General features: G+C 47.2%; 2 protein-coding genes across 4 annotated transcripts in view; both read left to right on the top strand.

Annotated features, from left to right (window-relative positions):
* The first annotated feature begins 6 nt into the window (after positions 1–6).
* LOC106605901 (adenosine deaminase RNA specific) lies at positions 7–17,279 on the top strand. 3 transcript variants are annotated; one of them, XM_045718902.2, is made up of 17 exons: positions 2,028–2,179; positions 2,271–2,448; positions 4,057–5,847; positions 6,175–6,422; positions 6,619–6,808; positions 6,970–7,118; positions 7,758–7,893; positions 8,204–8,436; positions 8,623–8,779; positions 9,093–9,261; positions 9,376–9,469; positions 9,825–9,941; positions 11,117–11,244; positions 11,594–11,776; positions 13,751–13,863; positions 15,174–15,373; positions 15,542–17,279. In XM_045718902.2, the coding sequence occupies exons 3-17, from the start codon at positions 4,201–4,203 to the stop codon at positions 15,909–15,911; spliced, it is 4,134 nt and encodes a 1,377-aa protein (XP_045574858.1). In that variant the 5' UTR covers positions 2,028–2,179; positions 2,271–2,448; positions 4,057–4,200; the 3' UTR covers positions 15,912–17,279. The 3 variants fall into 3 exon arrangements, with proteins under 3 accessions (XP_082831714.1, XP_045574857.1, XP_045574858.1); XM_082975588.1 differs by lacking the exons at positions 2,028–2,179; positions 2,271–2,448 and adding an exon at positions 7–114 and having other exon boundaries at positions 15,174–15,301; XM_045718901.2 differs by lacking the exons at positions 2,028–2,179; positions 2,271–2,448 and adding an exon at positions 7–114.
* Positions 17,280–25,360: 8,081 nt separating this feature from the next.
* kcnn3 (potassium intermediate/small conductance calcium-activated channel, subfamily N, member 3) overlaps positions 25,361–27,074 on the top strand; it is an 86,682-nt gene continuing 84,968 nt past the window's right edge. Inside the window, exons 1-2 of the mRNA XM_045718899.2 lie at positions 25,361–25,951; positions 26,604–27,074. The exon at positions 26,604–27,074 is cut by the window's right edge and continues 652 nt beyond it. Coding sequence (XP_045574855.2) covers positions 26,638–27,074 — 437 coding nt within the window. The 5' untranslated portion in view covers positions 25,361–25,951; positions 26,604–26,637. The remainder of the gene's footprint in view (positions 25,952–26,603) is intronic.

Below are 27,074 nucleotides of genomic sequence, written 5' to 3'. Positions count from 1 at the left end.
TGTCGCAAACTAGTGATGTCATCATGCGCCCCCCTAACCCCGTTGTTTCTTTGTCGACACTGTCGCTAGCAAGCAGGAACTCGGACTGATACAAAGCTTCAATCGCAAACCCAGGTAAATGACTTACATTCTGAACTCTACTTTTACCTTTCGTGTTAATTCAATTGAGATCTATATTTGGTTTCGCGCTAACTGCTTAGCTTCCAAATGCGACTATGGTTGTTTGCACCCTTGTGCCGCAGTGATGCTCTATAAATGCTAACGTTAGCTTGCAAGCTATATAGCTAGCTAGTCAATCCGCGCTATGCATAATTATCATTATTTTCACTGCATTTGACGTCGCGATGCATAGTTGTTTGCACTTGGGAGTTGATTGGGAAAGTGTTTCTGGAACAAATCGACAGTTGTGCATGTTATTTGCGATGCACAACCGCGGTTCTACGTTACCTAGCTAGTGAACCCGCTTGGAGACTCCATCTGCGCAATATCTTGTTCGGAACATGCGTGCGCAGTCCAAACGACAACCATCCATTCAATGATGGCAATTGAGTTGATCTCTGCGGCGGGTTGCCGAGAGAAATTAAATATTTACCAGGGTATTCAATGTGTAACAGTTAAAACCAAGAACTTGCCTAACGCTTAGTTAATTTCAGGTTATATTCATGGAGGACTTCAGTCAGGGGATAAACGCCTGTGTGAGAGCGACAGTGAGAAGAGAATTGAGGATTAAGGGGGATTTACTGAAAAACGACTAAAATGACCATTTGGATCTTATGTCCACCCAACGACAGACATCGTTGGGGGTCGGAGGCGGGATGAAATTGCACACTGATAGTTGATCCTCCTAGCTAACTAGTTGTGCGGGGTTCACTTTGACTGGGGGGGGGGGGGGTTGAAAATGGTGTGCATCAGAACCATCCCATAGAAAAAATAAACATGAAGGTTATTCAGTGGCGTCCTTAATTCCACACTCAAGCTGCAGTGTGGAATTTATTACAGCAGTTATTATTAGTTAGGTTTTATAAACATTTTCAACCGCGCCAGAGATAATTAACAGATGCTCTCGCGTGGCTGTGTTTGACTGACCATTGCATGCATGCGTATCCCTGCGTGGTGGAATTGGGTTTGATGCAGCGTTCAAAACAACTGGGAACTCTGAAATCTCATACCTCAGTGCGTTCAAAGACGACTGGGAACTCGGGGGGGGGGGGGGGGGGGGTGAACGAGCTCCAACTAGGATATATATATATTTTTTGGAACAGTCATCCAAGTCGGAAACACGGGCATCTTTCTAGAGCTCCGACCTCAAGATTACTGACGTCATTATTTGACCTCGTGTTTTACCCCTGAGTTCCCAGTTGTCATGAAAGCACCAATATTTGGGTACAGTGGCCACGAGCTATGTTCGGCAGCTGCTGCTTGCTCAATTAAACTGTTCTGGTTGTGTTTTTGTCACAACAATAGTTTCACGCAACAGCAGCTGTGAGACATGACAACTAAGAGGCGATCTTGAAATATCATATTTAGTTACTTTTTTTTAGGGAGGGGGGGTTGAATGTTTTGGGGTTAGCCTATGCATATATAGGCATAATTTCTGAAGGCATTCTTGTCCAGATTGATATTTTCTAAAATGTAATGTAATTGTCTGTGTCTAGAGGGGATGCATTTTATAATAAATATTGGCTTACTGGATAATACATAGAAAAAACGATTGCCTTCGCATTTCAATCAATATACTGTATCCTCTAGCAAGAAATACATTCTGTTTGACATAACACTATGGCACATTTTCATTCACATGACAAGGACCGATTCTTTTATTATTTGTTGACATAATTCTATTATAATATCCACATGTTGTGAGAAAAATAACAGCCTAGGCCTTGGGACCTTGAGCTTGCACCAGTTTTGGCTACATTCTTACTCTAGCTAGTGAAACCTATGATATAAACTACTGCATCACGTGACTCACCAGACTGGCTACAGAGCGTGTCTAGAGAAAGGAAAACGAAACTATTCTGCCCCTTCGTGTTGTTTCTCGCGTTAAGAAACTGTAAATTCAGACTTTCTATGCGTTTTTAATAGGCCTATCCATCATTTCACATTGTAACGTCTGGTATAAGTATCTTGAACGGTAGGGGTACTAGATGTCCCTTTGAAATTGAGAAGCGCTCGTGCGGTATGTAAAATAAATAAATAAAATGGTAAAATACATTGAATTTTGAGAAATCTAGCCAACTAGTTTAATTACTTTTGTTGTATTTTGATAGAACGTACCAGTTTATCTGTAGACTGTTTGAAGTGTAGTCAGACTCCTGACCCCGGCAGCAGGCGTGCAGACCTCAGGATCTCTGCCATTCAAACGTGACTGAAACCTAGTCGCCTTTCTGCGGCCTTCAGGCCGGGTGGTGAGGTAGTACATCTGTGTTTTATCCCGCGAACTTTCAGGTACGTTCATTCAATTACTTAATGTCTTTCTACTGGCATCGAGTCGTTTATGCAACCCACTAAGCATGAACTTGATTTATAACACTTTGTCCAGGGGGTATACCCCAATTCTGTAAATCAAATAGAAATGACTCCTCAATAATCCACACCGCGGCGTGTTTTAGGAACGGGAACATACCGAAAACAAGGCCAAACTATGTCTGTCTGGTCCATGGGCCAAAGACGTCCTAATATTTAATGCGCAGCTCTGAATATTCATATTACCCAAATAAGCAGCAGAGGCAACTGAATTTGAGCCATGCTGGGTTGTTATTTTGGCCGTCGGTTGCCGGCTTGCATTAGGGTCAGCCAGATCCCGCTTTGACCCGGGGGCACCGGACCCAGTGCTGCTGTCCGTTAACATTGCCGTGAAATAACTCGCTCCCGCTCGTCATTATATTATTGTTATTAATATGGTGGCATTCATAGCAATCGTTTCGGGAGCAGCATGACAGACAAGTTTATGTTGACTAGCACCATGCCTGGCAGGGCAGAAATCTGAGGAGCAGGGTTGAGTGTCTTCCTGTGGTCAGTGACAGATATCATTGAGTGCAGGGAAGAAGCTTTGTGGAATGGCATTTTCATACAAAATACCCCCCCCCCCCATCATATTCTATGCCCTAAAGATTTATATGTAATTTGCGTGAAATTACTAGTGCGTATTAAATATTTTAGCAGAGAAAATAATCAGCAAATGACTGTTTCAATGGAATGTCAGGTTTGCTGTACTTGAAGGTGACCATAATATGAAAAGGTCTTTGAAAATATTCCTCTATGTTCTATGGCAAGAAGTCAGTGCTCAACCAACGTGAGTAGAGGTGCAACCTGTGTAGACATCATTGGACTCTCATTAGTACTACCAGCTGAAGAGTTTTCTCCCTGATTGTCTTCCCCATGCCCTATACGAACTTGTCCATTCCCGTTGTGATTATTCTCAAGGCCATTGAAGGCTGAAACGTCAATCTTTTAACCTTGTCTAATAAAAGGACTTGTTTTTAATGGTGAGCGAGCGTTACTCCTTTTCCTGTCCAATGTGTGTTCTATGTCCAACCTTTTATCAAGTTCAACGTCTATGACTTATTTGCTGTGTGTTTAGCCTGTCAACTCCTGTCCTTCACTGACCACCTTGAATCTTTCCTTCTGCCTCACTCTCACTTCCTATGTGAAGCTGCAAATCATCCGTTAAACCAGAAATAAAACGGTTAAGCCACAACCATGAATTATACATTCTGACCTTTTATACATGGCTCTCGTTGCAGCCAATTGGGTCTAACAGCATGTGACACTCGGACTGTATTGGAGACAGGATGGAGTACAGTGAGACTGTAGTGTGTAACAAATCTACACTTTTTGTTTTGTTATTTGCCATAAGCTGGTTTCCTGTGTTTTTCTCCCACACTTTTTCCATTTCCATCAGGATTTTCCACCAGATTTTGACCCGTCTTATGTCCCTAGTTTCTTCTTCATATTGCTTTATATTTGGCTCTTTATTTTTTATTTCATGGCTCTTTTCCTCACCCACTCAGTCACTTTTGCTTTCGCTCACACCCATCTCGTCCTCTCTCTCAGGTGCTGACTGCCACTTTGCGATCATCGCCCACCCGGCTGCTCTGCCAGACTGTGTTGTTGCATCAGTATCCAACACAGAGACACATCCTCCTATCTGCTGCGTAACAGGCGGCCCTGGTCCCCCCTCAACCTGCCCCCTGCGCTATGAGCAGAGGACGAGGAGGGCCCCCCATAGAGCATTACCACCGACCCCCTCTCCCCCAACTGCAGGCTAAGCAACAATACTACAGAGCTGGACCCCTGGGATTTCACCCCAGATCCCCGCCGCAACAGGCCCCACACCCAAACGTCCATTCATACCTAGGCCCAGTCCCCCCTCTAGTACCAGCCAGTGCCCACTCTCAGCCTCTCTACCCCTCCGCCCCTCCCCCATCCGGTCACAGCCCAGCCCTGAATCAGCAGAGCTCTTGTCCCAGTGGTCCTAACTCCTTCAGGCAGCAGCAGGTCCACTTCCTGAGGGGACAGAACACTGAGGCTCCCCAGTTTAGGGTGAGCCCCAGAGGAGGGGCGCAGAGCTTGAGTCGAGGGGGACCGAACGGACTCTATAACGAATCAAACCAGGCCCAGGCAGGGTACAGCAGATACTCCCAAAACGGCTCTAGGGGGAGAGGGGGATACAGCAGCGAGCGAGGCAGAGGGAACGGTAGGGACTTCGGGTACCCACCCAGTCAGGGACCCCCTAGAGGACCAACCGGCCCTAGATTCTGGAACCAGAAGCAGACTTCAACCCAAAAGCAAGGTTTCAACAGACAGTGGAGCCTTCATGCAGATTGTGCTGACGGGCCGTCTTTCTCAGAAGGCTTTCAGAGTTTATCCTTAGACAGAGAGAGGTCCTACAGAGGAAGAGTTGACAGAGGCGACAGCTTTGACAAAGCTTCTGTCTGTAGTAGTAATAATTCAAACAACAAGAGTGGCCCTACATTTCAGCCACCCGACATCCGAGAGCAAGTTTTGCAAGCCTTAGCAGGTCTGAGCCCCGGGGAGAAGCTACAAGCAAAGTGTTTGGCGAAAACGCTGCGGTTGCCCAAAAAGTTTATCAACCAGGCCCTTTACGGTCTCGAGCGTGATAAGAAAGCTTCAAAACACGGTGAAAGTCCTCCAGAGTGGACTGTCTACGTAGAACCACAGGAAGAACCAGAAATTAGAGATTCTGATCCGGAAAGCCCACGTTCCCAACCGAGGGAACATTCTGTGGAGTCACAGGAAAGGCCTTCAGAAGATTGCTCTCACTTCCTGTCTGTGAAGGAGGAGGACGTTGTCATCGAGGCTGAGATCCAGCAAATTGAAGCGCAGGGTCCAGAGGGCGACAAAGAAGAAGATTACTACGTAGAATCCGATTCACACTCCTCTTCCTCAGAACCATCTGAGTCATATCGGCAACATTCCCAGTCCCAAACCCAACAACCCAGTATCAACAGCAGCAGTAACGAAGAGCTTGACCTCGACCTTGACGAGAGCGACATGGCAGACTGCGGCAGTAATCAGAAGGAGTTGATCCTGCAGTATCTGCTGGAGGCAGGGGAGGCCACGGCCCTGGTGATCTCCAAGAACCTGGGCCTGAGGGCCGCCAAGCAGGTCAACCCCACCCTGTACGCCATGGAGAAGCAGGGCGATGTGAGCCGCAACGCAGAGGTGACCCCTCACATCTGGGAGCTATCTGTCCATCGCAGGGAGAGGATGGAGAGGAGCCTCAAGGCCGAGCGCAGCGCTCCTGCAAAGGTCGAAGGAATGGGGTCCGGATTCCAGGCGGTGCCACCCGGATTGGAGTCTCTAGAGGCCAACGCTGAGGCGGTAGGTGGACACTCACACAGCGAGGGGGGGTGGGGGGGAGTTGGGTTGGGCAATTCATTGACGTCTTCCTGAATTTGGGAAACCCCCTCCCTCACTTGGAGCCCGTCTCCTACGAAGAGTTGGAAGGGGAGGATGAGTGTGGCAGTTACCCTAGTAACATAATGTTGGTTGGAACATTGAGGGGTGAACATAGCTCTGTAGATTCCGAGCTGAGAATGCCAGGTCTGGAGCCCTTCACCCCGCCTGACACCGATCCCACTGACCCTCCAACTTCTGCTCCACTTCTTTCTTTCCTCACCTACTTCCTCCTCTTCATCCCTCTATCAGGAGGACGAGTCGAACGGAGGGCAGTGGGCGACCGACGATATCCCCGAATTCCTCAACGCCATCAGCCGGGATGGAGGGGGGACAGTAGCAGTCTCCCTGGCAGCGCCCCCACCTCAGAATCTCCGTGCCAAACTCCAGGAGGTGAGGGCCAAGAACCCTGTCAGCGGCCTGATGGAGTTTGCCCAGTACCAGGGACACAATTGCGAGTTCCTGCTCCTTGACCAATCAGGGCCCTCACACGACCCCAGGTCAGTGATGTCGTAATGTTCCCAACCAATCACTGTTGGCCGTTGCTGGTATGTCTAAGAGGAAACTAGCTGATTGATTTAGCAAATTCATTAAAAAAAAATGGATCGAGAAAGGGTGACGAAGAAATATAAAAAAATGTGTTGTCCCTACTCTTTCTTGTTACCTCTCACTCCCTTGTATTTTTCTGTCTCTCAGATTCCGTATGCAGGTCATGCTGGACGGCAGGTTGTTTCCTGTTGCTGAGGCATCTAATAAAAAGGTGGCTAAGAAAGATGCTGCCGCAGCAACCCTGAGGATTCTGCTGCGTGAGATAGAGGGTGGAGGGGCTGAGGAGGGGCTCACTGCAGGGGTGGACCAGGCCATGGACCCCACCTCTGACGTCCCTGTAAGTGTGAAGTGTGTTGGTGTGTGTGTGGAGGTTTGTAATAATCAATGTGTTGTGGTTGATTGTGTTGTAAAGGCCAAAGATTTGTCTTTTTTTTTTCAATCCTTTTATAACTCTCTGCTCTCTCCCTCCCTCGCTGTCTCGCTCTCCGTCTCTGTCAGGAGGTAGTGGAGGGTCCGCCCCAGGCCCTGTCCCGTTCCCTGCCGGGGGGTAAGAACCCCGTGTCCATGCTGATGGAGTACAGTCAGCGCACTGGAAACCCCATCGAGTTCATCAACACTGGACAGGAGGGCCCACCTCACGACCCACGGTATCCATCTGTCTACATCCTTCTCATCAGGGATGGGGTCAATTCGAAATGAAGTCAGTCAATTTAGGAAATAAACTGACATTCCAATTCAATAATTGAAGAAATAGCATCCATTTTCAATGATTTCTCTATAAACTGGAAAGGACAAGCTATTTATTTCAAGTTTCCATTTTTGAATTTAAATTCAAATCACTTCCTGAATTGAGTGACTTCAATTCGAATTGAGCCCAACCCTGCTTCTCATTTTTCTCTTCCTGGTTCTCTGTTCTATACATAAATGAATCATTAGGGAAGGTGGGCCTGCCCTCACCTCTCTCCCTCAGGAGCAGTTATGTGTGTCCTGGATGACTTTCATACTGCAGCAGTCTGCTGACTGGATGATACAACAGCACCTCTGTCTCTCTCTGCATTTAACCTACCCCCTAGGCACCCACAGTACTGTCCCGCAGTAATCTGATACTGGGAAGTGTGACCATCTTTGTCCCTCTCTTTCCCTCCTCTTCCTGAGCGCTGTAGTCTCTGAAGCAGATTCACAGCTCTACTCTTTGATGCCCCCATGTGGTTAGAGAGGAATGTCCTCTTACCTCTCTCACCGATGTATGTTTAGGGTGTATAAGTTAGTCTCTGCTCCCTCCTCAGGTTCATGTTCAGGGTGAAGATAGGGGAAAGCCTGTGTGCTGAGAGCTCAGCCCCCAGTAAGAAGGCTGCCAGGCAGCTGGCTGCAGAGGAGGCAGTCAAGGAGTTAATGGCCGACGGGAGACTGCAGCTCAACAAGGTGAGTAAAGGACCCAAACATGGGACTGAAAGATGTTTAAACTAAATGGATGGTTCCCTGAAAAAAACACTACCCCATCTATTTAGGATTTAGGCTTGACAAGCTAGCTAGTTGTTTATCTATGGACTGACAGAATGTCATAAGACCCAGGCATGTGGACTTCTCATTGTGCCTCCAGGCCGCGATTCTAAGAAAAGATCCTCTGAACACTAAGATCACTCTTCCCTCTCCTCCCACCTCCTCTCCTCCATCTTTTCACTGCCTTACCTCTCTTCTCCTCCCTCGCTCTCCATTACCCCGTCCTCTCCAGCCCCAGTTCCCCCTGTGTCTGTCTGGTGATGAAGGGGGCTTCATGCCCGCTTGCCCCTCCCTGCCCCCGCTGACAGAGGAGGAGCTGCGTTCTGCCCACGAGGCGGGGGTTGGTGACCTCATCAGCCACCTAAACAACAACGCCGTGTCAGGCCTGCTGGAGTACGCCCGGGCCAGGGGCTTTGCTGCAGAGATACGACTGGTCGGCCAGTCAGGACCACCACACGAGCCCAAGTCAGTACACACATTCTTGCCCACACACACTAACATACACACTCTAAAGTGTAATTCAGAGTCCACAGCTGCAGAGCTGCGGTAGTCCCGCGGTCCATTGTGACATAACACTATGAAAGCCAACGGTTGAATATTGTAAAACGTGGCTGTGTGAACATGGATGCTTAACTCTCCCCTCTCTCTCAGGTTTACCTACCAGGCTAAACTAGGGGGTCGTTGGTTCCCTCCTGTCTGTGCTTCCAATAAGAAGCAAGGGAAACAGGAAGCAGCTGATGCAGCTCTGAGGGTTCTGATTGGAGAGGCAGAGAAGGCTGCCCGCACCGGGGAACTAACCCCTGCAGAGGTCAATTTACCTCTATTACTATACTACTTTTTACAACTCTGGGTCAAGACCCACACTGGGCCTTGGGTGTGTTAGAGGTGGGTTGGGAGTGAGGAGACTGCACCTAGACTCACACACTATTTCCTCTTCATTTGGGTTGCTGGTAGATGACTTTGGGTCACGGGAGGACAGTGGTTTTCTCATTGGGTCTCGAGCTGAAAAAGTTTAAGAATGGCTGCTATACTATGAATACACTGTTAATACTATGATTCTGCTAGAACCTACTTTTGTGCCCGGTGGGCCGTCCATATCCTGTTATTGTTTCTGTGTCTAGCTGCCACTGAGTGGTGGGACAATCCATGACCAGATCGCCATGTTGAGTCACCAGCGCTTCAACGCCCTCACCACACGCATACAGCACAGTCTTCTGGGAAGGAAGATCCTCGCCACCATCGTCATGAAGAGGGGGGAAGGGCTGGGGACCGTGGTCAGCCTGGGAACAGGTACCTGCCGTGTGTGTGTGGGTACACGAGAGAAAATAACAAGCCTTTTGGAATGATTTTTGTCTCAACCTTTTGAGATAAAATAAATGTATTTTTGTTTGTTTTTCTCCTCAGGAAATCGCTGTGTTAAAGGGGAGGAGCTGAGTCTTAAAGGGGACACCGTTAATGACTGCCACGCAGAAATCATCTCCAGGAGAGGATTTATCAGGTAGGAAGTTACTACTGCTCATTTATCTTCCGTTCTGTCCTTTTATATAACCACTCTTCCCCTTCCTCCTTTGCTCTTCGTTTTAATTCCTTTATTGCTACTCTCCCTGCCTTTCTGAAACCTCCCTCTCTCTCTACAGGGTGTCATATGTCAGCTGTGAAGTCATTACAGACTATGATGTGTGTTAATGTGTCTGTGGAGTCCATCTGGTTAGTTGTAGAGTGTATTAACGCCACTTACCAGATCCTCTCCACCAGTCTCCCTTTATCTGTGTGTTGGATCCTGGACACTGGCACTGCTCTCAATCACTCAATTATGGATTGTACCTTTCTTCTCACCCCCCCTCTCTCTCCAGGTTTCTGTATGCTGAGTTGCTGAAGCACTGTGAAGGATCAGAGGACAGCATATTTGAGCCAGCTGAGGAGAACAAGCTCCGGATCAAACCTGACACCACCTTCCACCTCTATATCAGGTGGGCCTACGGAAGATGTCTCTTCCTCGCTTTTTGACCCTTCACCCCATGGCTCATTCTTTTCAACCTACTGTCTTCTCTCCCCTTTCCTTCTGTGCCCTGGAACTCAACTGGGCCACCAACCCACCTCCACACACACATTGTTCTAGGAGTTTGAGAAGCCAGGGTTTTTTTCTGCATAGATAAGTATTGGGCGGGCCCCTTAAGTGTTTTCGGGCCACGTATGTCAAAACAGTAAAATAAAAAATGTAATGTTTAGATAATGATTTCTGGGGTGGAAAAACATTGTCAGTGTAAACTTAAGACTAAAACCAGATATAAAGTATGTAGAAAAGATAATGGCACTATATATTCCCATAATAAGATCCTCTTTGAGAACTAACAATGACCCAAATAAAAGCCAGACAGTCGGGGGGAATATAAATTCCCCAAATGATGCACTCAGGAGTATTTTTGTCATGGCATGGGGCCCCATTGATTTTGTTATAATGTTTGAGTCCCTCAGATAAAATAAGCCATGAAAAAATGTGTAGAATTGGAAATTTTGTCACTGGCCAACAGGAGGGCCTCTAAAATGTAGTTGGCGACCACACCGTTGGCCACGCCCACCACCTAAGCCTCATTTTGATCCAGAAAAAACCCTGGAAGATACTTCCATTTAATGACGTGCTCCTATCCACATATATCTACCTCTTCCCATCTCTACCTCTGGAAGATACTTCTAGTTAATGACCTGCTCCTATCCACATATATCTCTCGCTCCTCCCCCTCTCTCGCTCCTCCCCCTCTCTCGCTCCTCCCCCTCTCTCGCTCCTCCCCCTCTCTCGCTCCTCCCACCTCTCTCGCTCTCCCCACCTCTCTCGCTCTCCCCACCTCTCTCGCTCTCCCCACCTCTCTCGCTCTCCCCACCTCTCTCGCTCCTCACCCTCTCTCGCTCCTCGCCCTCTCTCGCTCTACCTCTCGCTCTCGCTCTACCTCTCTCTCTCGCTCTACCTCTCTCTCTCTCGCGCGCTACCTCTCTCTCTCTCGCGCGCTACCTCTCTCTCGCGCTACCTCTCTCGCTCTACCGCTCTACCCCTCCCTCTCTCGCTCGCTCTACCCCTCCCTCGCTCGCTCTACCCCTCCCTCGCTCGCTCTACCTACCTCTCCCTCTCTACCTCTCCCCTCTCCCCCAGTACTGCTCCGTGCGGAGACGGGGCGTTGTTTGATAAGTCGTGCAGCGAAGACGCGGGGGACGGCCAGGGCCACCAGCCCCTGTTTGAGAACGCCAAGCAGGGCAAGCTGCGCACCAAGGTGGAGAATGGTGAGTTACAGCCAGATGCCATCTGCAGGACTGTTCCATGAGGATCCCCTCTGTTACTGAGGACAAGCACATAGAGCCACCATGTTGCTTAACTCCCTTCTCTCCAGGCCAAACAGAGCATGACTACACATTCACACCTCATTTGCTGCTGCTGCCACAAACACACCTGGTAGAAAGGACAAATATCCCAATGGATTTGAATGTTCCAGTCTAGAACATGGACCGTGTGATTCTAGTGTACAACCATCACTTTGACCACTGTCTCTCTCATACACCCAATTCCTCATACTGCATGGCTTTGTCTTTGGAGTCAAAAGTTGAACTGCAAGAGTGTCTGTGCCATGTGTAGGTGAGGGCACCATCCCGGTAGAGTCATCGACCATCGTGCCCACCTGGGACGGCATCCAGCACGGCGAGCGTCTGAGGACCATGAGCTGCAGCGACAAGATCCTTCGCTGGAACGTCCTGGGTCTGCAGGGAGCCCTGCTCTCCAACTTCCTCCATCCTATCTACCTGGCTTCAATCACCCTGGGTGAGGGGGGAGGGGAGGAGGGAACGATAGTACAGAGAGAGAGATTGGTGGAAGGAGAGAAGAGATGAGAGAGAGGACAGGTTTGATTTGAGGGAGGATAGATTGAGTGTGGGAGTAAAGGGAGAGGGGGGAAGGGAGGAGGGAACGATAGTACAGAGAGAGAGATGAGGGAGGGGACAGGTTTGATTTGAGGGAGGATAGATTGAGTGTGGGAGTAAAGGGAGAGGGGGGAAGGGAGGAGGGAACGATAGTACAGAGAGAGAGATGAGGGAGGATTGATTGAGTGTGGGAGTAAAGGGAGAGGGGGGAAGGGAGGAGGGAACGATAGTACAGAGAGAGAGATGAGGGAGGATTGATTGAGTGTGGGAGTAAAGGGAGAGGGGGGAAGGGAGGAGGGAACGATAGTACAGAGAGAGAGATGAGGGAGGATTGATTGAGTGTGGGAGTAAAGGGAGAGGGGGGGGGGTCAACGGTGACCGTTGGCTTCAGTCATGTTTAACAAACTGCACTCATAAGTAGACCACATATCTCAATCCCAAACTACCCTGTCCTTATGCATGTCCTTATACATGTCCTTATACATGTCCTTATGCATGTCCTTATACATGTCCTCATGCATGTCCTTATACATGTCCTCATGCATGTCCTTATACATGTCCTCATGCATGTCCTTATACATGTCCTCATGCATGTCCTTATACATGTCCTCATGCATGTCCTTATACATGTCCTTATGCATGTCCTTATGCATGTCCTTATACATGTCCTTATACATGTCCTCATGCATGTCCTTATACATGTCCTTATGCATGTCCTTATGCATGTCCTTATACATGTCCTTATACATGTCCTCATGCATGTCCTTATACAGCTAACTATCCGCCCAGACAGTCCCTGTCTGACACTGTCCTTATACTGTAGGAATCATGACCAGCTAACTATCCACCCAGACAGTCCCTGGCTGACACTGTCCTTATACTGTAGGAATCATGACCAGCTAACTATCCACCCAGACAGTCCCTGTCACACTGTCCTTATACTGTAGGAATCATGACCAGCTAACTATCCACCCAGACAGTCCCTGGCTGACACTGTCCTTATACTGTAGGAATCATGACCAGCTAACTATCCACCCAGACAGTCCCTGGCTGACACTGTCCTTATACTGTAGGAATCATGACCAGCTAACTATCCACCCAGACAGTCCCTGTCACACAGTCCTTATACTGTAGGAATCATGACCAGCTAACTATCCGCCCAGACAGTCCCTGTCACACTGTCCTTATACTGTAGGAATCATGACCAGCTAACTCTCCACCCAGACAGTCCCTGGCTGACACTGTCCTTATACTGTAGGAATCATGACCAGCTAACTATCCGCCCAGACAGTCCCTGTCACACTGTCCTTATACTGTAGGAATCATGACCAGCTAACTCTCCACCCAGACAGTCCCTGGCTGACACTGTCCTTATACTGTAGGAATCATGACCAGCTAACTATCCACCCAGACAGTCCCTGGCTGACACTGTCCTTATACTGTAGGAATCATGACCAGCTAACTATCCACCCAGACAGTCCCTGGCTGACACTGTCCTTATACTGTAGGAATCATGACCAGCTAACTATCCACCCAGACAGTCCCTGGCTGACACTGTCCTTATACTGTAGGAATCATGACCAGCTAACTCTCCACCCAGACAGTCCCTGGCTGACCCCCTCATACATCTCTTTAAGTTACTCACCTCTCCTTGTCAGAGTTCTCTATGATGTAAATGATCAGCCTTGTTAACTTGGAAATACACTGACTTACACACTCTTCTGTCATTCTCTTTCTCTCCCTCTTTCTTTCCCTGTCACTCTCTCGGGCCCCCCTCTCTCGCCTCCTCTGTCTCGCCCCCCTCTCGCATCCCTTCCTCTCTCTCTATCTTCTGTTTTGTTTTCCCTGTCCTTGTCTTTTATATTTGTCCCTCCAGGCTACCTGTACAGCCATGGCCACCTGACACGTGCTGTCTGCTGCCGATTGGCCAGAGATGGCGAAGCCTTCTCCAAGAGTCTACCTGCTCCCTACACACTCAACCACCCCGAGGTACACATACAGAAACACACTCAACCACCCCGAGGTACACATACAGAAACACATTCAACCACCCCGAGGTACACATACAGAAACACACTCAACCACCCCGAGGTACACATACAGAAACACACCCAACCACCCCGAGGTACACATACAGAAACACACTCAACCACCCCGAGGTACACATACAGAAACACACTCAACCACCCCGAGGTACACATACAGAAACACACTCAACCACCCCGAGGTACACATACAGAAACACACTCAACCACCCCGAGGTACACATACAGAAACACACTCAACCACCCCGAGGTACACATACAGAAACGCACTCAACCACCCCGAGGTACACATACAGAAACGCACTCAACCACCCCGAGGTACACATACAGAAACGCACTCAACCACCCCGAGGTACACATACAGAAACGCACTCAACCACCCCGAGGTACACATACAGAAACGCACTCAACCACCCCGAGGTACACATACAGAAACGCACTCAACCACCCCGAGGTACACATACAGAAACGCACTCAACCACCCCGAGGTACACATACAGAAACGCACTCAACCACCCCGAGGTACACATACAGAAACGCACTCAACCACCCCGAGGTACACATACAGAAACGCACTCAACCACCCCGAGGTACACATACAGAAACGCACTCAACCACCCCGAGGTACACATACAGAAACGCACTCAACCACCCCGAGGTACACATACAGAAACGCACTCAACCACCCTGAGGTACACATACAGAAACGCACTCAACCACCCCGAGGTACACATACAGAAACGCACTCAACCACCCCGAGGTACACATACAGAAACGCGCTCAACCACCCCGAGGTACACATACAGAAACGCACTCAACCACCCCGAGGTACACTACAGAAACGCGCTCAACCACCCCGAGGTACACTACAGAAACGCGCTCAACCACCCCGAGGTACACATACAGAAACGCACTCAACCACCCCGAGGTACACATACAGAAACGCGCTCAACCACCCCGAGGTACACATACAGAAACGCGCTCAACCACCCCGAGGTACACATACAGTACACATACATTGCTTTCCACTCTGTTAAAAATTGTTGATTCATCTGAAAGGACTTACTTAGTCTAATTTCAAATCAAATGTTATTGGTCACATACACATATTTAGCAGCTGTTATTGCGGGTGTAGCGAAATGCCTATAATTGAACACTCTCTTCCTCTCCCTTTACTCCTCCATCTCTCTCTCTCTCTCTCCATCTCTCTCTCTCTCCATCTCTCTCTCTCTCCATCTCTCTGTCTCCCTTCAGGTGGGCAGGGTGAGTGTGTATGACTCGACGCGTCACACAGGGAAGACCAAGGAGTCCAGCGTGAACTGGAGTCACCCAGACCACATCACTGTGGAGGTGCTGGATGGGACCAAGGGCAAACTGGACGGGTACGCACCCCGCACCACAACTAGAACCAGACCCTCAGACCTCATCCACCCTCATCCAGATAGCAGCACCAGGTGGTTAACCTGGGCTACACAGGGCCCCATTTCAGTAGAATAGCTATCACTATTTATACTCCATATCAAGTAGTGGCATTTCATTCATATGAAAAACATGTTGAAAATGTTTCAATCCCAGCGCAGTAGCTTCTGTGTATTCCTAAACCCTGTTTGTCTTCCCTCTAGCCCCAAACTGGACGTATCGCGGGTCTCCAAGTCCAACATCTTCCGTCAATTCCGGTCGTTATGCCAACAGTGCGGGCGCCAGGACCTGCTGGCCCTCCCGTCTTACGCCCAAGCCAAGATGGCCGCCATGTCCTTCCAGGTCGCCAAGCAGCAGTTCTTCGATGCGCTCGGTAGCCATGGTTACGGCGCCTGGATTGGCAAGCCATTGGAGGAGAAGAGCTTTGACGAAGCAGCGGCCTTCGATGGCCAAGGAGCAGGAAGTGTTGCTAATAACAACCAGGGATACAACAACAACAATAGCTATGGAAGCACAACCACTGACTATAACAGCAGCCAGTGGGGTAGTAGTGCGTACACACAGGCCATGTAGAAAGGAGGGAGAAGGGAGGGTTGGCTAGAGATGGAAGGACATGAGCCTGGAGGACAGGGGGGAAGGGAGGAGAGGAAATAGGAGCTAGCAGCGAGTACTGTATCTTCTTGAAAGAAGGGGTAGAGGTCAGACAGAGATTGGAAAGGACAGAGTTACTGAGATGGAGGGAGGGAAGGGGATAACAGGCCAGCCCAAGGGGTGAGGGTCAGACAGCAGCAAGAGAAATGGAGAGAGAGAGAAGGGGTTGCTACTGCTACACAAAACTACCAGAATATAGAAAGAGAGGGGAGAATAGGGGGGTTAGTAAACATGATGACTATGTGATGTAGTGACATTCAGAGCTGCATAGCATGCACTACTGCTCCACTGTAACAGTAGCTCCAGCACACTCTATCCTCACATTTACATACAGGAAAAACCCTCCCTGCCCTTCTCATACGCACACAGCCCTGTCTCTCTAGTTCAGACACCCTACACCTGACCCTGTCCTACTCGCCAGCCAGACATTCAATCACGCATGACTAGTTTAATCTGTACTTATCAGCCTGAGCATGGATAGTAGTGATCACACTTTATATATAAACCAGCCTTGTAACGTTTAGCTACTCCCCGACCTAGTAACCCACCCCTTTACACTGTTGTTAATGCTATGGCTACATCTACAGGTCACAGCCTGGTCCATCCCATAACTCTTGACTGTAACATAGATTTGATGATGACTAACTAGCCTAGATCATAATTCTTCTGTTATTGTTGTGTCCTGTGGTGTTTCTTGCTATTGTTCTTGAGTTTTTTTGGTGGTGTCACTCGAGGGCCACGTCAGAAAGGACAACGGTGATGTTGAGAACTGCTGAGAACAAGTAAATCAGCTACTTGTTCTCATTTTAGGATTCATGATGGGGGGGGTCAAAGTTCAGGTTAGGATAAGTGATTACTCGTAGTTGTGATAAAAAAGAGAAGAGAAAGGCTTTGCACTCTTGTCCTTCCTAGCGTGGCCAGAATGTGGCCAGCGGGTTTTAGGCGGACAGGGAGAAAGACTGGTTTGTTTTTATGTTTTAGTTCAGTCTTATCAAATACATTCAAGGGTGAAGCAATATATACATCATGTACATACAAATACATAAATACACAGATGTATATGCAATAACAATGTTTGTGTAGGGTATGTATATATCTCTGTGTGTGTATGTATATGTATATATTATGTATATATTTTGTAAGTCATGCCTAAAATTGATTTTCTATTGACTATTTTTTTGAAATGTTTTAACAAATGGATGACAGAAAGCATTTTTTTTTTTCTTTTTATGGATGGAAATTCTGTCAAGTTTTAAGTGATTATAAAGACCGGCTTTGTAAAAGCTGAAATGTGTTTGTCTTTTTTTAAAATGTATACTAAATCCCTCATAACCGTGGGTACAGACTGTTAGCCAAGTATAAACACTACGGTCAACACACGTTTCAGAATGTTTGTGTGTTTCTTCAGTCTTGTTTGTCTTCTGTGCAGAAAGAGTAATTGGTCATTTAAGCTATGGACTCACTAGTGGTGTGTGTGTTATGGATTCTACTGTTTGTCTTCAAAGAGGATATCTGGTGGAGGGTTGATCTTTACACAACACTGATGCAGTGAATGGAATAAGAGTGGTGTGTGTGTTTACCAGTTATTCAGTCCCTCATTGGGACTGTGTGGGCACGTTACATTAGCGTCTTTCTTGTTGATATTCTCTGACAGCTGAATATTGCCAGGCTAGGCCTGGGGGAGCTGTGAGTGACCAGAAGAGCTCTGGCTGAACTTAATATTGCCAGGCTAGGCCTGGGGGAGCTGTGAGTGACCAGAAGAGCTCTGGCTGAACTGAATATTGCCGGTCTAGGCCCGGGGCGCTGTGAGTGACCAGAAGAGCTCTGGCTGAACTGAATATTGCCGGTCTAGGCCCGGGGCGCTGTGAGTGACCAGAAGAGCTCTGGCTGAACTGAATATTGCCGGTCTAGGCCCGGGACGCTGTGAGTGACCAGAAGAGCTCTGGCTGAACTGAATATTGCCAGGCTAGGCCTGGGGGAGCTGTGAGTGACCAGAGCAGAGACGTCATGCACATAAGGGCCACATGTCCCCTCAGATTTGTCCTGTTTAAAATATAATGGTTCAAGTTTTGTTTCTCTGTAATACTGCTAGCCACTTAGCAATTTTATGAAGTTGGCTTTAGCTAGCTCAGGTTCCCACCCCCATAACTAGCTACCAAGAAGCCATTTCTGGCTGTTCAAGTTAGAGTAGCTGGTGTGTCTATTTAGCTGGCATGCCTGCTGGCAAGATTGATAGACTTTAGAAAAGAAAACAATTACTGAATTTACTGAGTAAGACATTCCTTTCAATATTTTACACAGATTTTAGCAGAGATGCAGAGAAGCATATTTAGTTTCTTAAAAACAACCACCAGTCTGAAGGATACAGACAGCTCAAGAGGTATGATTAGATATGCAAATATATATATATTTTTTACATAGAATGAATCATGAGTATGTCTCTAGGTTGCAGGAAAAAGCTGTTTCAGGTGTATAAAAAATTATCCAACTTCCAAACGCTGGCCTAGCCCCCCTCCAGACCCCACCCCCCAGGCGTCCTCAAGCACATTGTGCCCCCTCAGATTTTGAAGGTGCTTTGATGCCCCTACAGAAAATATCTAAATGTTGTCAGGCCTGGGGAGCTGTGTGAACTGAATGTTGTCAGGCTAGGTCTGAAGAGCTGTGTGAACTGAATGTTGTCAAGCTAGTGTAACCGATGTGAAACGGTTAGCGGGTTGCGGGCTAATAGCATGTCAATCGGTGACGTCACTCGCTCTGAGACCTTGAAGTAGTTGTTCCCCTTGGCTTTTGTGGATCAATGGGTAATGATGCTTCGAGGGTGGCTGTTGTCTATGTGTGCAGAGGGTGCCTGGTTCGGGGCCAGGTAGGGTCGAGGAGAGAGACAGAAGCTATACTGTTACACTAGGTCTGGAGAGCTGTGTGAAATGAACGTCAGGCTAGGTCTGTGGAAAGTCTGACCAGAAGAGAGATCTGCAGTGCCATCACTCACCACCAGATGAAGCCTTATCACCGACTGCAGGCCCAGAGGGTGTGTGTACGTCTGTCCGTGTGTATGTCAGTATGCATCAGTCCCAGATGACCTGTTAGTCATGCTTAACAACCTGTTTTATGAGTACCTTGTTTTCTGCGTATTACATCAGTAAACCAGATTAAGCCGTGTTATGAAGCCCTATTTGGTTTGATTTGAATTCATTACACATAAAACAATTATAAAAATGCTCTGTTGGCGAGTCCGTCTGCTCTATCAAGCTGCTCTGTGTGTGTGTGTTTATCTGTTCACTTTGTCTGGTCACTGACGCTAGGACACCTACCTCGAAGCGCGGTATGAGAAAGAAAAGGCCTTTAGTGCATGTGTGTGTGTTTCCTGACCTCCTGTGTCCAGCCTATATGCACTTGTGTGGGTCTACTTAAAATGTTCTATATAATATACTTCCACCACAATCTCTTGACCTGTCAGGTGGATTTATTCTGTCAATCAGTCTCTCCAATCCAATCAGTCACCTTTAGAGGGGAGGAAGGCGTGACTAATGAGAGAGCTGGGGGGATAGAGTGAAATATTAGTCCAGACTGAATGGCTCATCAATGCACTCAGATGGAAATAAATGAGAGAAGGGAATAAGGGAATACAAGAGGGAGAAGTAGACAGAAATGACCAGAAAGAATAGCAAATAATAAGAGAGGAGAAAAGTGTGTATGGTAGTCATGGCTACAGTGGTGAAGAGCATGAGAGAGAGATCACTTTGTAGGAACGATGGAAGGATGAGAAAGAGAGAGAGTGTGTGTGTGTGTGGTTGAGAGAGAATCTGTCAGTGTCACTTAGCCGAAAGGTTGCAGACAGCTGACTAAGTAAGAATATGTAACACCCTTTCAGATACACACACACACACACTCCACCCCCGTGTACGCTCACACACTCTCCTCCTGTCTCACGCTGACACTGCAAAATACTGGTTAGCCTCTGAACTCCTCAGACACTTCCAAGTAGCATTAGTGACAGACTCCTCTGATGTGACATCCCCAACAGCTCATGGCAATGGCACCTCAACTTCAAACGGTTGATCCACCCCAACATACACACCTACACACCCTCTTATATTCACTCTCTCACACACTCACACTTCTACAGGGAGTACAAACATTAGGAACGCCCTTTGGCCCTCAGAACAGCCTCAATTCGTCAGGGCAAGGACTCTACAAGGTGTCAAAAGCGCTCCACAGGGATGCTGGCCCATGTTGACTCCAATGCTTCCCACAGTTGTGTCAAGTTGGTTGGATGTCCTTTGGGTGGTGGGCCATTCTTGATATGGGAAACTGTTAAGCGTGAAAAACCCAGCAGCGTTGCAGTTCTTGACACAAACTGGTTGGTGTGCCTGACACCTACTACCATACCCTGTTCAAAGGCACTTAAATCTTTTGTCTTGCCCTCTGAATGACACACATACACAATCTATGTCTCAATTGTCTCAAGGTTTCAAAAATTATTCTTTAACCTGTCTCCTCCCCTTCATCTACACTGATTGAAGTGGATTTAACATGTGACATCAATAAGGGATCATAGCGTTCACCTGGATTCACCTGGTCACACTATCATGGAAAGAGCAGGTGTTCTTAATGTTTTGTATACTCAGTGTATATCCCTTACTTACTTTCTCTTGTTCTTATTTCTATTTCTCGTGTGTTTTTGTTCTACTACAGTTTTTATTTATTTGTTATAGTACTACTGATATTGATTACTACATTGTTGGGAAAGCGCAAGCAAGAAAGGTATTTCACTGTACTTGTCCACGTGACAATAAAACCTGCAAACACAGGCAGCACATGGTGAGGCTGCATCATAGCTGCATTAGTGGGCTTGTGTCAGCAAGTAGCAAGAACAAACTGGACATCCAAAATATATTCAGCTGCTTTGGGAGAAATAATCAGTGTTGCTTTATGATCAAAAACCTGGAATAATAAAGAAACAGATACTCAAACTGGTGCATGAGTCTGTTGACAAAGTTTGGCAATAGAGAAGACTTCTATGACTGTATCATAGCCACTGTATCAATTAATCCCATTATCAGCATACAAAACCCTTTGTAACTTGACTACTATTCACTAAATCATTGTGAATTGGACTGTATTCACTACTGACATACTGTCAAATAGCTGTGACTGTGTCTCCCTGTTCACTGACGCTATGACACCTAGCTCAAAACGCAGTATGAGAATGGAAGGGCCTTTAGTGTGTGTGTGTGTGTGTGTGTGTGGGTGGTGTGTGTGTGTGTGTGTGTGTGTGTGTGTGTGTGTGTGTGTGTGTGTGTGTGTGTGTGTGTGTGTTATATGTAGTGTCCTTTCATTAAAAGGTGAGATGTTCTGCGCTGCTGGCCCTCCACTTAGATGGGAGCAGGAACACATTACGGAGAGCTCTCTCCCTCCATTCTCTCCCGCTCTCACTCTCATCCTTCACTATATTTTCCCTACCTCTATTTCTCTCTCTCCCTCTCTTTATATTTTCTCTATCATTTCACTGTCTTTGTTCTCTCCTCCGTCTCTCTCTCTCTCTCTCTCTCTGTTCTACTTGATTAAGCCATCAGATAGAGAGCAGAACGCTGGGCTGTGGCTGTGGCTGGATCCATCTGCATACAGTGATTAGTATGAAGCCCTGGGTGAGCCCACACAGCTCTCAGGCCACTAATGCAATCACAACCATTAGGATATGATGGAAGCTGTGGAGCTCAGCTATAACTGACTGTGATGGACTGAGGCCCTGTCTAGTGCTTTATTGAGGAGGTCCTATACTTCACTTGCTCATCAGTTCACATTTGATCTGTGGCCATCTGCTCAGTGCCACTGTTTGTTCGTCATGACGACTTAGTCAAAGGCTCTGGAACACAAACATGATAATTCAGGGTTAGTTGTTAAGGCCTGTGACAAGGTTAGAAGGAAGGAAGGAACGGGCCTTGCACAAACAACACTGTGTGTGTGTGTGTGTGTTTGGGGGGTACTTGTGCCTCTCATCCCGCTTGTAAAGGTTGAGGGGACTACGAGAGATGGAGAGATTGGAGGAATGAAAGAGACAGAGGGAGAGTGAACGAATGTGTGTGTGTGTTTTATGGCTGATCGAATCCATGGATGGGCTGATCTCTCTCCCTTCTGTCTGTCCATCTCCCCCTTTCTCTGTTTCGTAGCTAAATCCGTATGTAATTTGCTGTCCTTAGAACACAACAACGCTGTGTTGCTTTGTACACGCTTTTACAGACAGAGAAGGGGGAGAATGAATCTGTATACTGTGGGGTTGGCATAGCAACTGCCTTTCCAACCATTATTGCTCTATCTGTTGTATTATTCCTCTGTCACATCTGTTTCACACCATGTGTGACATATGCTTCAGAGGTGTGGCTTAACCTTTCCAATACAAAGCACCCAAATCACTTTTTCTCAAGGTCTTTACACCAATCTCTCCATCTTTCTTGCAGACCCCTAACCTTTATGGGGGGCATAGGTATCCCCCTCCATCTTTCTGTCTTTCCCAATTTCTCTCTTGATCACTCACCTCTCCCCACCTCTCTCTGGGCCAGCCCTCTCTTCTGGGCCAGCCCTCTCCTTCTGGGCCAGCCCTCTCCTTCTGGGCCTGCCCTCTCCTTCTGGGCCTGCCCTCTCCTTCTGGGCCTGCCCTCTCCTTCTGGGCCTACCCTCTCCTTCTGGGCCTACCCTCTCCTTCTGGGCCAGCCCTCTCCTTCTGGGCCTGCCCTCTCCTTCTGGGCCTGCCCTCTCCTTCTGGGCCTACCCTCTCCTTCTGGGCCAGCCCTCTCCTTCTGGGCCTGCCCTCTCCCTCTGACCACTGATTGTCTCCGTCTAGTTTCTCTCTCTCTGTCTGGTAAAGTTGTATGGACAGCGGCGTCCCTTGACGTCACTGTATTCTTCCTGGGATGTCTCTCTCTCCCCGTGACCCTCAACCTTTCCCCGAGGCTTTTATTTTGGTCGCGTTATCGCTGGACCCGCCACTCTCCCATGGTGACCTGTCGCCCCGACCCCAAAGCATCCTCGCTCCACACTCCTGCACTTTCCCTCCTCCTCTTCCCCTCTCCTCTCTCTCTCTCTCTCTCTCTCTTTCCCAAGCTGTGAATTCAGTGACATCTCCTCTATTTCTCCATACATGTCTGCCCGTCTACAAACTGCCATTTAATATTATCATGACTGTTCAGTTCACTGTTAAGGTCCGGAAGTTTTGCCCCCATCGTCTCCATTACCATGACTACGGTCGGCGATGAGGCACTGGCTGTGATACAGGGAAGGAGAGTTGACATATGGCAGGTGCCATAATAGTTTAGCAATCCGTTGGAATCGTACCCCAGACGACATGATGCGCTTTACTATCTGCAATATTCCCTAATCGCAAAGAAGATTATTAGGCTACAGGGAGAAAAGGTGCTGTCACATTTCATAATCTTCTCCTACACAACACAATTCCACGCGCACATTATTCCCTCATCCGGTTAGAGCGCATAGGCTTAATATTCTGTTAAGAAAAAGCACAATATGGAAAACAAATGAGAGTGTGTATAGCCCTACACTGTGCATAATCATAGGCTCATGATTGAAAATAAGATAATTACTTAGATAATATGCTATGACATCAAAACTCCTAAGGCTGGTTGAGGTAGCCTATGTGAAGGAAAAACTAGGCTGTAACACCATGGCTATACTATCCTATCAGCCTATAAGCATGGCTCAATCTAGTAACATTTATATTAGCGCTTATTGTTTTTCATATAAATGGCCCTGCAATCTGATGATAGGCTAGAAGGCTATAGCCCTATCATAAGCATCATGCACTATAGGACTATGTAGGCTGATTATGACTCTTGATGTAGGCTATCAGCAGTGGTGTAAAATAGATACTAAGTAGTTTTTTGGGGCATCTGTACTTTGCTATTTATATTTTGTACTTTTACTTTACTAAATTCCTGAAGAGAATTATGTACTTTTTACTCCATTCATTTACCCTGACACCCAAAAGTACTTATTACATTTTGAATGCTTAGCAGGACAGAAAAATGGTCCAATTTATGCACTTATCAAGAGAACATCCCTGGTCATCCCTACTGCCTCTGATCTGGCAGACTCACTAAACACAAATGCTTCATTTGTAAATTATGTCTGAGTGTTGGAGTGTGCTGCTGGCTATCAGTAAATAAAAAATAAAAAATTGTGCTGCCTGGTTTGCTTAATATAAAGAATTTGAAATGATTTGTACTTTTACTTTTTGTATATTTTAGCAATTGCATTTACTTTGATACTACTTAAGTATATTTAAAACCGAATACTTTTAGACTTTTACTCAAGTAGCTTTTTACTGTGTGACTTTTGAGTCATTTTCTATGACGGTTTCTTTACTTTACCTCAAGTATGACAATTGGGTACTTTTTCCACCACTGGCTATCAGATAGGTGGGCTAACAGCCGCTCCTCGGTCTAACTCTGATTGGGAATAGGCCTATTATTACGCGTCTCTAAGTCTCCTGTGTCGCTCTGCAAACTCAGCACCTTCATTTCCCTCATCCTGATTGCGATGTCTTATATCGGACTGACCACGGACAATTTACCCCTCGAGAAGGTAGACTCCAGTTGCCGTAAGTGACCACAATCAGAGACCACAGGAAACTTACCGGAGGCGGCCTCATCCGCCCGCTCACTTAGCAGAGGCGCGCCCCTCTATATCTCCCACTCTCTTGACTATTGAGCTCTCTATGTTGTCTTTGTTTACTAGTGAACAATGAATTGTTGTCGAGCAATGACCCGTTTTCCAGCATTCAGTTAGGCCTATCTTAATTTGACAGCTTTGCTGACATTAGCTTAAAGGTCGAAAAGCCTATTGGTTTTCACCTGTAGCTGTCTAATTCTGCCCGTCAAAATAATACTTGTCTATTGTTTTTGTCTGTGTATGTTTTTGTTTATTGTAAAAAATAGTAAAATAAAATATTAGAAAATAAGACTTATTTTTGTAAAAAAAAAAAAAATACCTGTTCCCCCATGCTCACCAGCTACTAAATAATAAATACAAAGTTGTGTGTAGGCTACTCCCGTGAACGAATGAATTACTCACGCTGTCAGAGAGGATGTGGGCTATATGACACAGTTTCCCGGAGAACTGGGAGCAAATGTAACAGTTGCATTACATAAGCTAGTAGTAATATTAGCCTATATGATCATGATCCATAATAGCGTAATATCATTTATATTCGCGTTGTTATTATGGGGTTCAACGGGAAAGAACGTCTGGATGGCTTGATAAAAATGTATTTGTAGTTTTTCTTGTCTTCATAATTACCCAGTGACTGTCCAATGAGAATTACAGGGAGGGAAGGCAGAGAGCGAGAGCAAGCGAGAGAGAGTGAAGTTGAGAGAGACATATTCGGAGAGACAGTGTGAGCGATAGAATGAGTGAGTGAGGTAAAGGAAGAGTTGCATAGTAAATCATATTTGTCATTTATAGGCTACCTTTCTCCGTTTAGCATAGCATGTTTGCATGTAGATGTCGAGTAGTCTAGCGATTCAGTTATTTTATATGGTGAGAATGCTGACGGAGATTTTCATATCAACAGTAGGTTCATAATATAATCATGAAATATTATTCAGTTCTTTCATTTTTAAGGACATTTGAAATAATCGATATGCGTGATATCAATTCATTGATCCCTGGACTGACGGAGATAAAGACGGATTGATTTTCCAACGGCGATTTGAGGTCAGGAATCATCCAGCACAGAGGGAAGGAAGGGAACCAGTGAATTATTTTGGAGAAATCAAGGCGCTCTGTCTCCTGTGAGGACCTGTCGCTGGTCTAGCACCTAGAAGAAGGGAAGCAAAAGATGATGGAATGGCCGTGACAACATGAAAAAGAAAAAGTGTGGGGGTCTATTTTCATCCAGCCAGTGATTCAACACGACTGACCTGGGGGACAGAGAAGGGGAAGAGAAGGTAGGAGGAGGAAGGGGGGGGGGGGGGGGGGGGGGAGAAAGACAAAGAATGCATGGTGTTTGGGTGTGAGATAATCTGTGAGATTTTAGGAAGGTAGTTTAAGAATGAATAAAAGTGAATTGAAAGATCCTTGCCGTGTAAGCTGTAGCATACATGTAAACACAGATTTAACAGAAGAATGCATTCTAGGGGACCAGTATTCAACTGTGTGCTCAATAAAGTAAATACTTTGAAAATAATAATTAATGATCGGATTTGCCTTGTACACGTCCAGATAATTTGCTATAGTCTTTCCTATCTGAATGTAGAACAGATTACATTAGTATGACAGAGATTGGTGGAAGGTGGGAGAAAGAGAGAGAGAAAGAGAGAGAGAGAAAGGGAGGGGGAGATGTGAGGATGACAGGGACAGTTGACTCAGTGCAATAGGGAAGTCAATATTCTCTCCGAAGCTGATCAGTTCTCTACTAATTTCAACTTCTCATCCATCATGTGCTCCCTCTCTTCCACGCCTCCCTTCCTCCATCTCTCTCTTCCTTCCTCTCTCCATTGTTTCCTAATTAAACCACATCTCTCTTCTAATTCTAATGTTTTTTCTGTACTTCTCTTTCCATTTTTCTTTCTCCTTTTCCTCCCTCTGTCTCTCCATTAGGTAGAGAGTGGCCTGTCGCCCTCTGCCCCCCACCATGGAGCCCCCTCCCTCTCTGAGCTTGACTCTCCTGGGAGGCAGTGAGGACGAGGACCCGCGGTTCCCCCTCCCTCAGAGTGGAATCTCCCACTCCTCCATGACCGGCAACTACCCGGGATCAAACCACTCCAACCACAGGGGGGGATCCAGCCTGGACCGGCTGAATGGGTCCCCCACCACACCTAACATGCCCAAGGCCTCCCTCCCCAAACTGCCTCTGTCCTTAGTGGGGGGTCAACCCCTGCCCCCCCTCCCCAATGCCCTTCACCCCACCAGCACCCCTCTGTCCTCGTGCCTGGGTTCCCAGCACAGCCTGAGTGGAGACAACTCCCCAGTCTACAACGCCCTCTTCTACTCCTCACACTCCCCTTCCATGGAGAGAGAGAGGGACAGGGATAGAGAGAGGGGATGTAAGCACCGCCAGGCCAGCCCGCT

This window comes from Salmo salar, chromosome 05 (assembly GCF_965601325.2).
Source record: "Salmo salar chromosome 05, fSalSal1, whole genome shotgun sequence".
Taxonomy (NCBI): Eukaryota; Metazoa; Chordata; class Actinopteri; order Salmoniformes; family Salmonidae; genus Salmo; species Salmo salar.
This window is presented reverse-complemented; position numbering and strand designations above follow the sequence as displayed.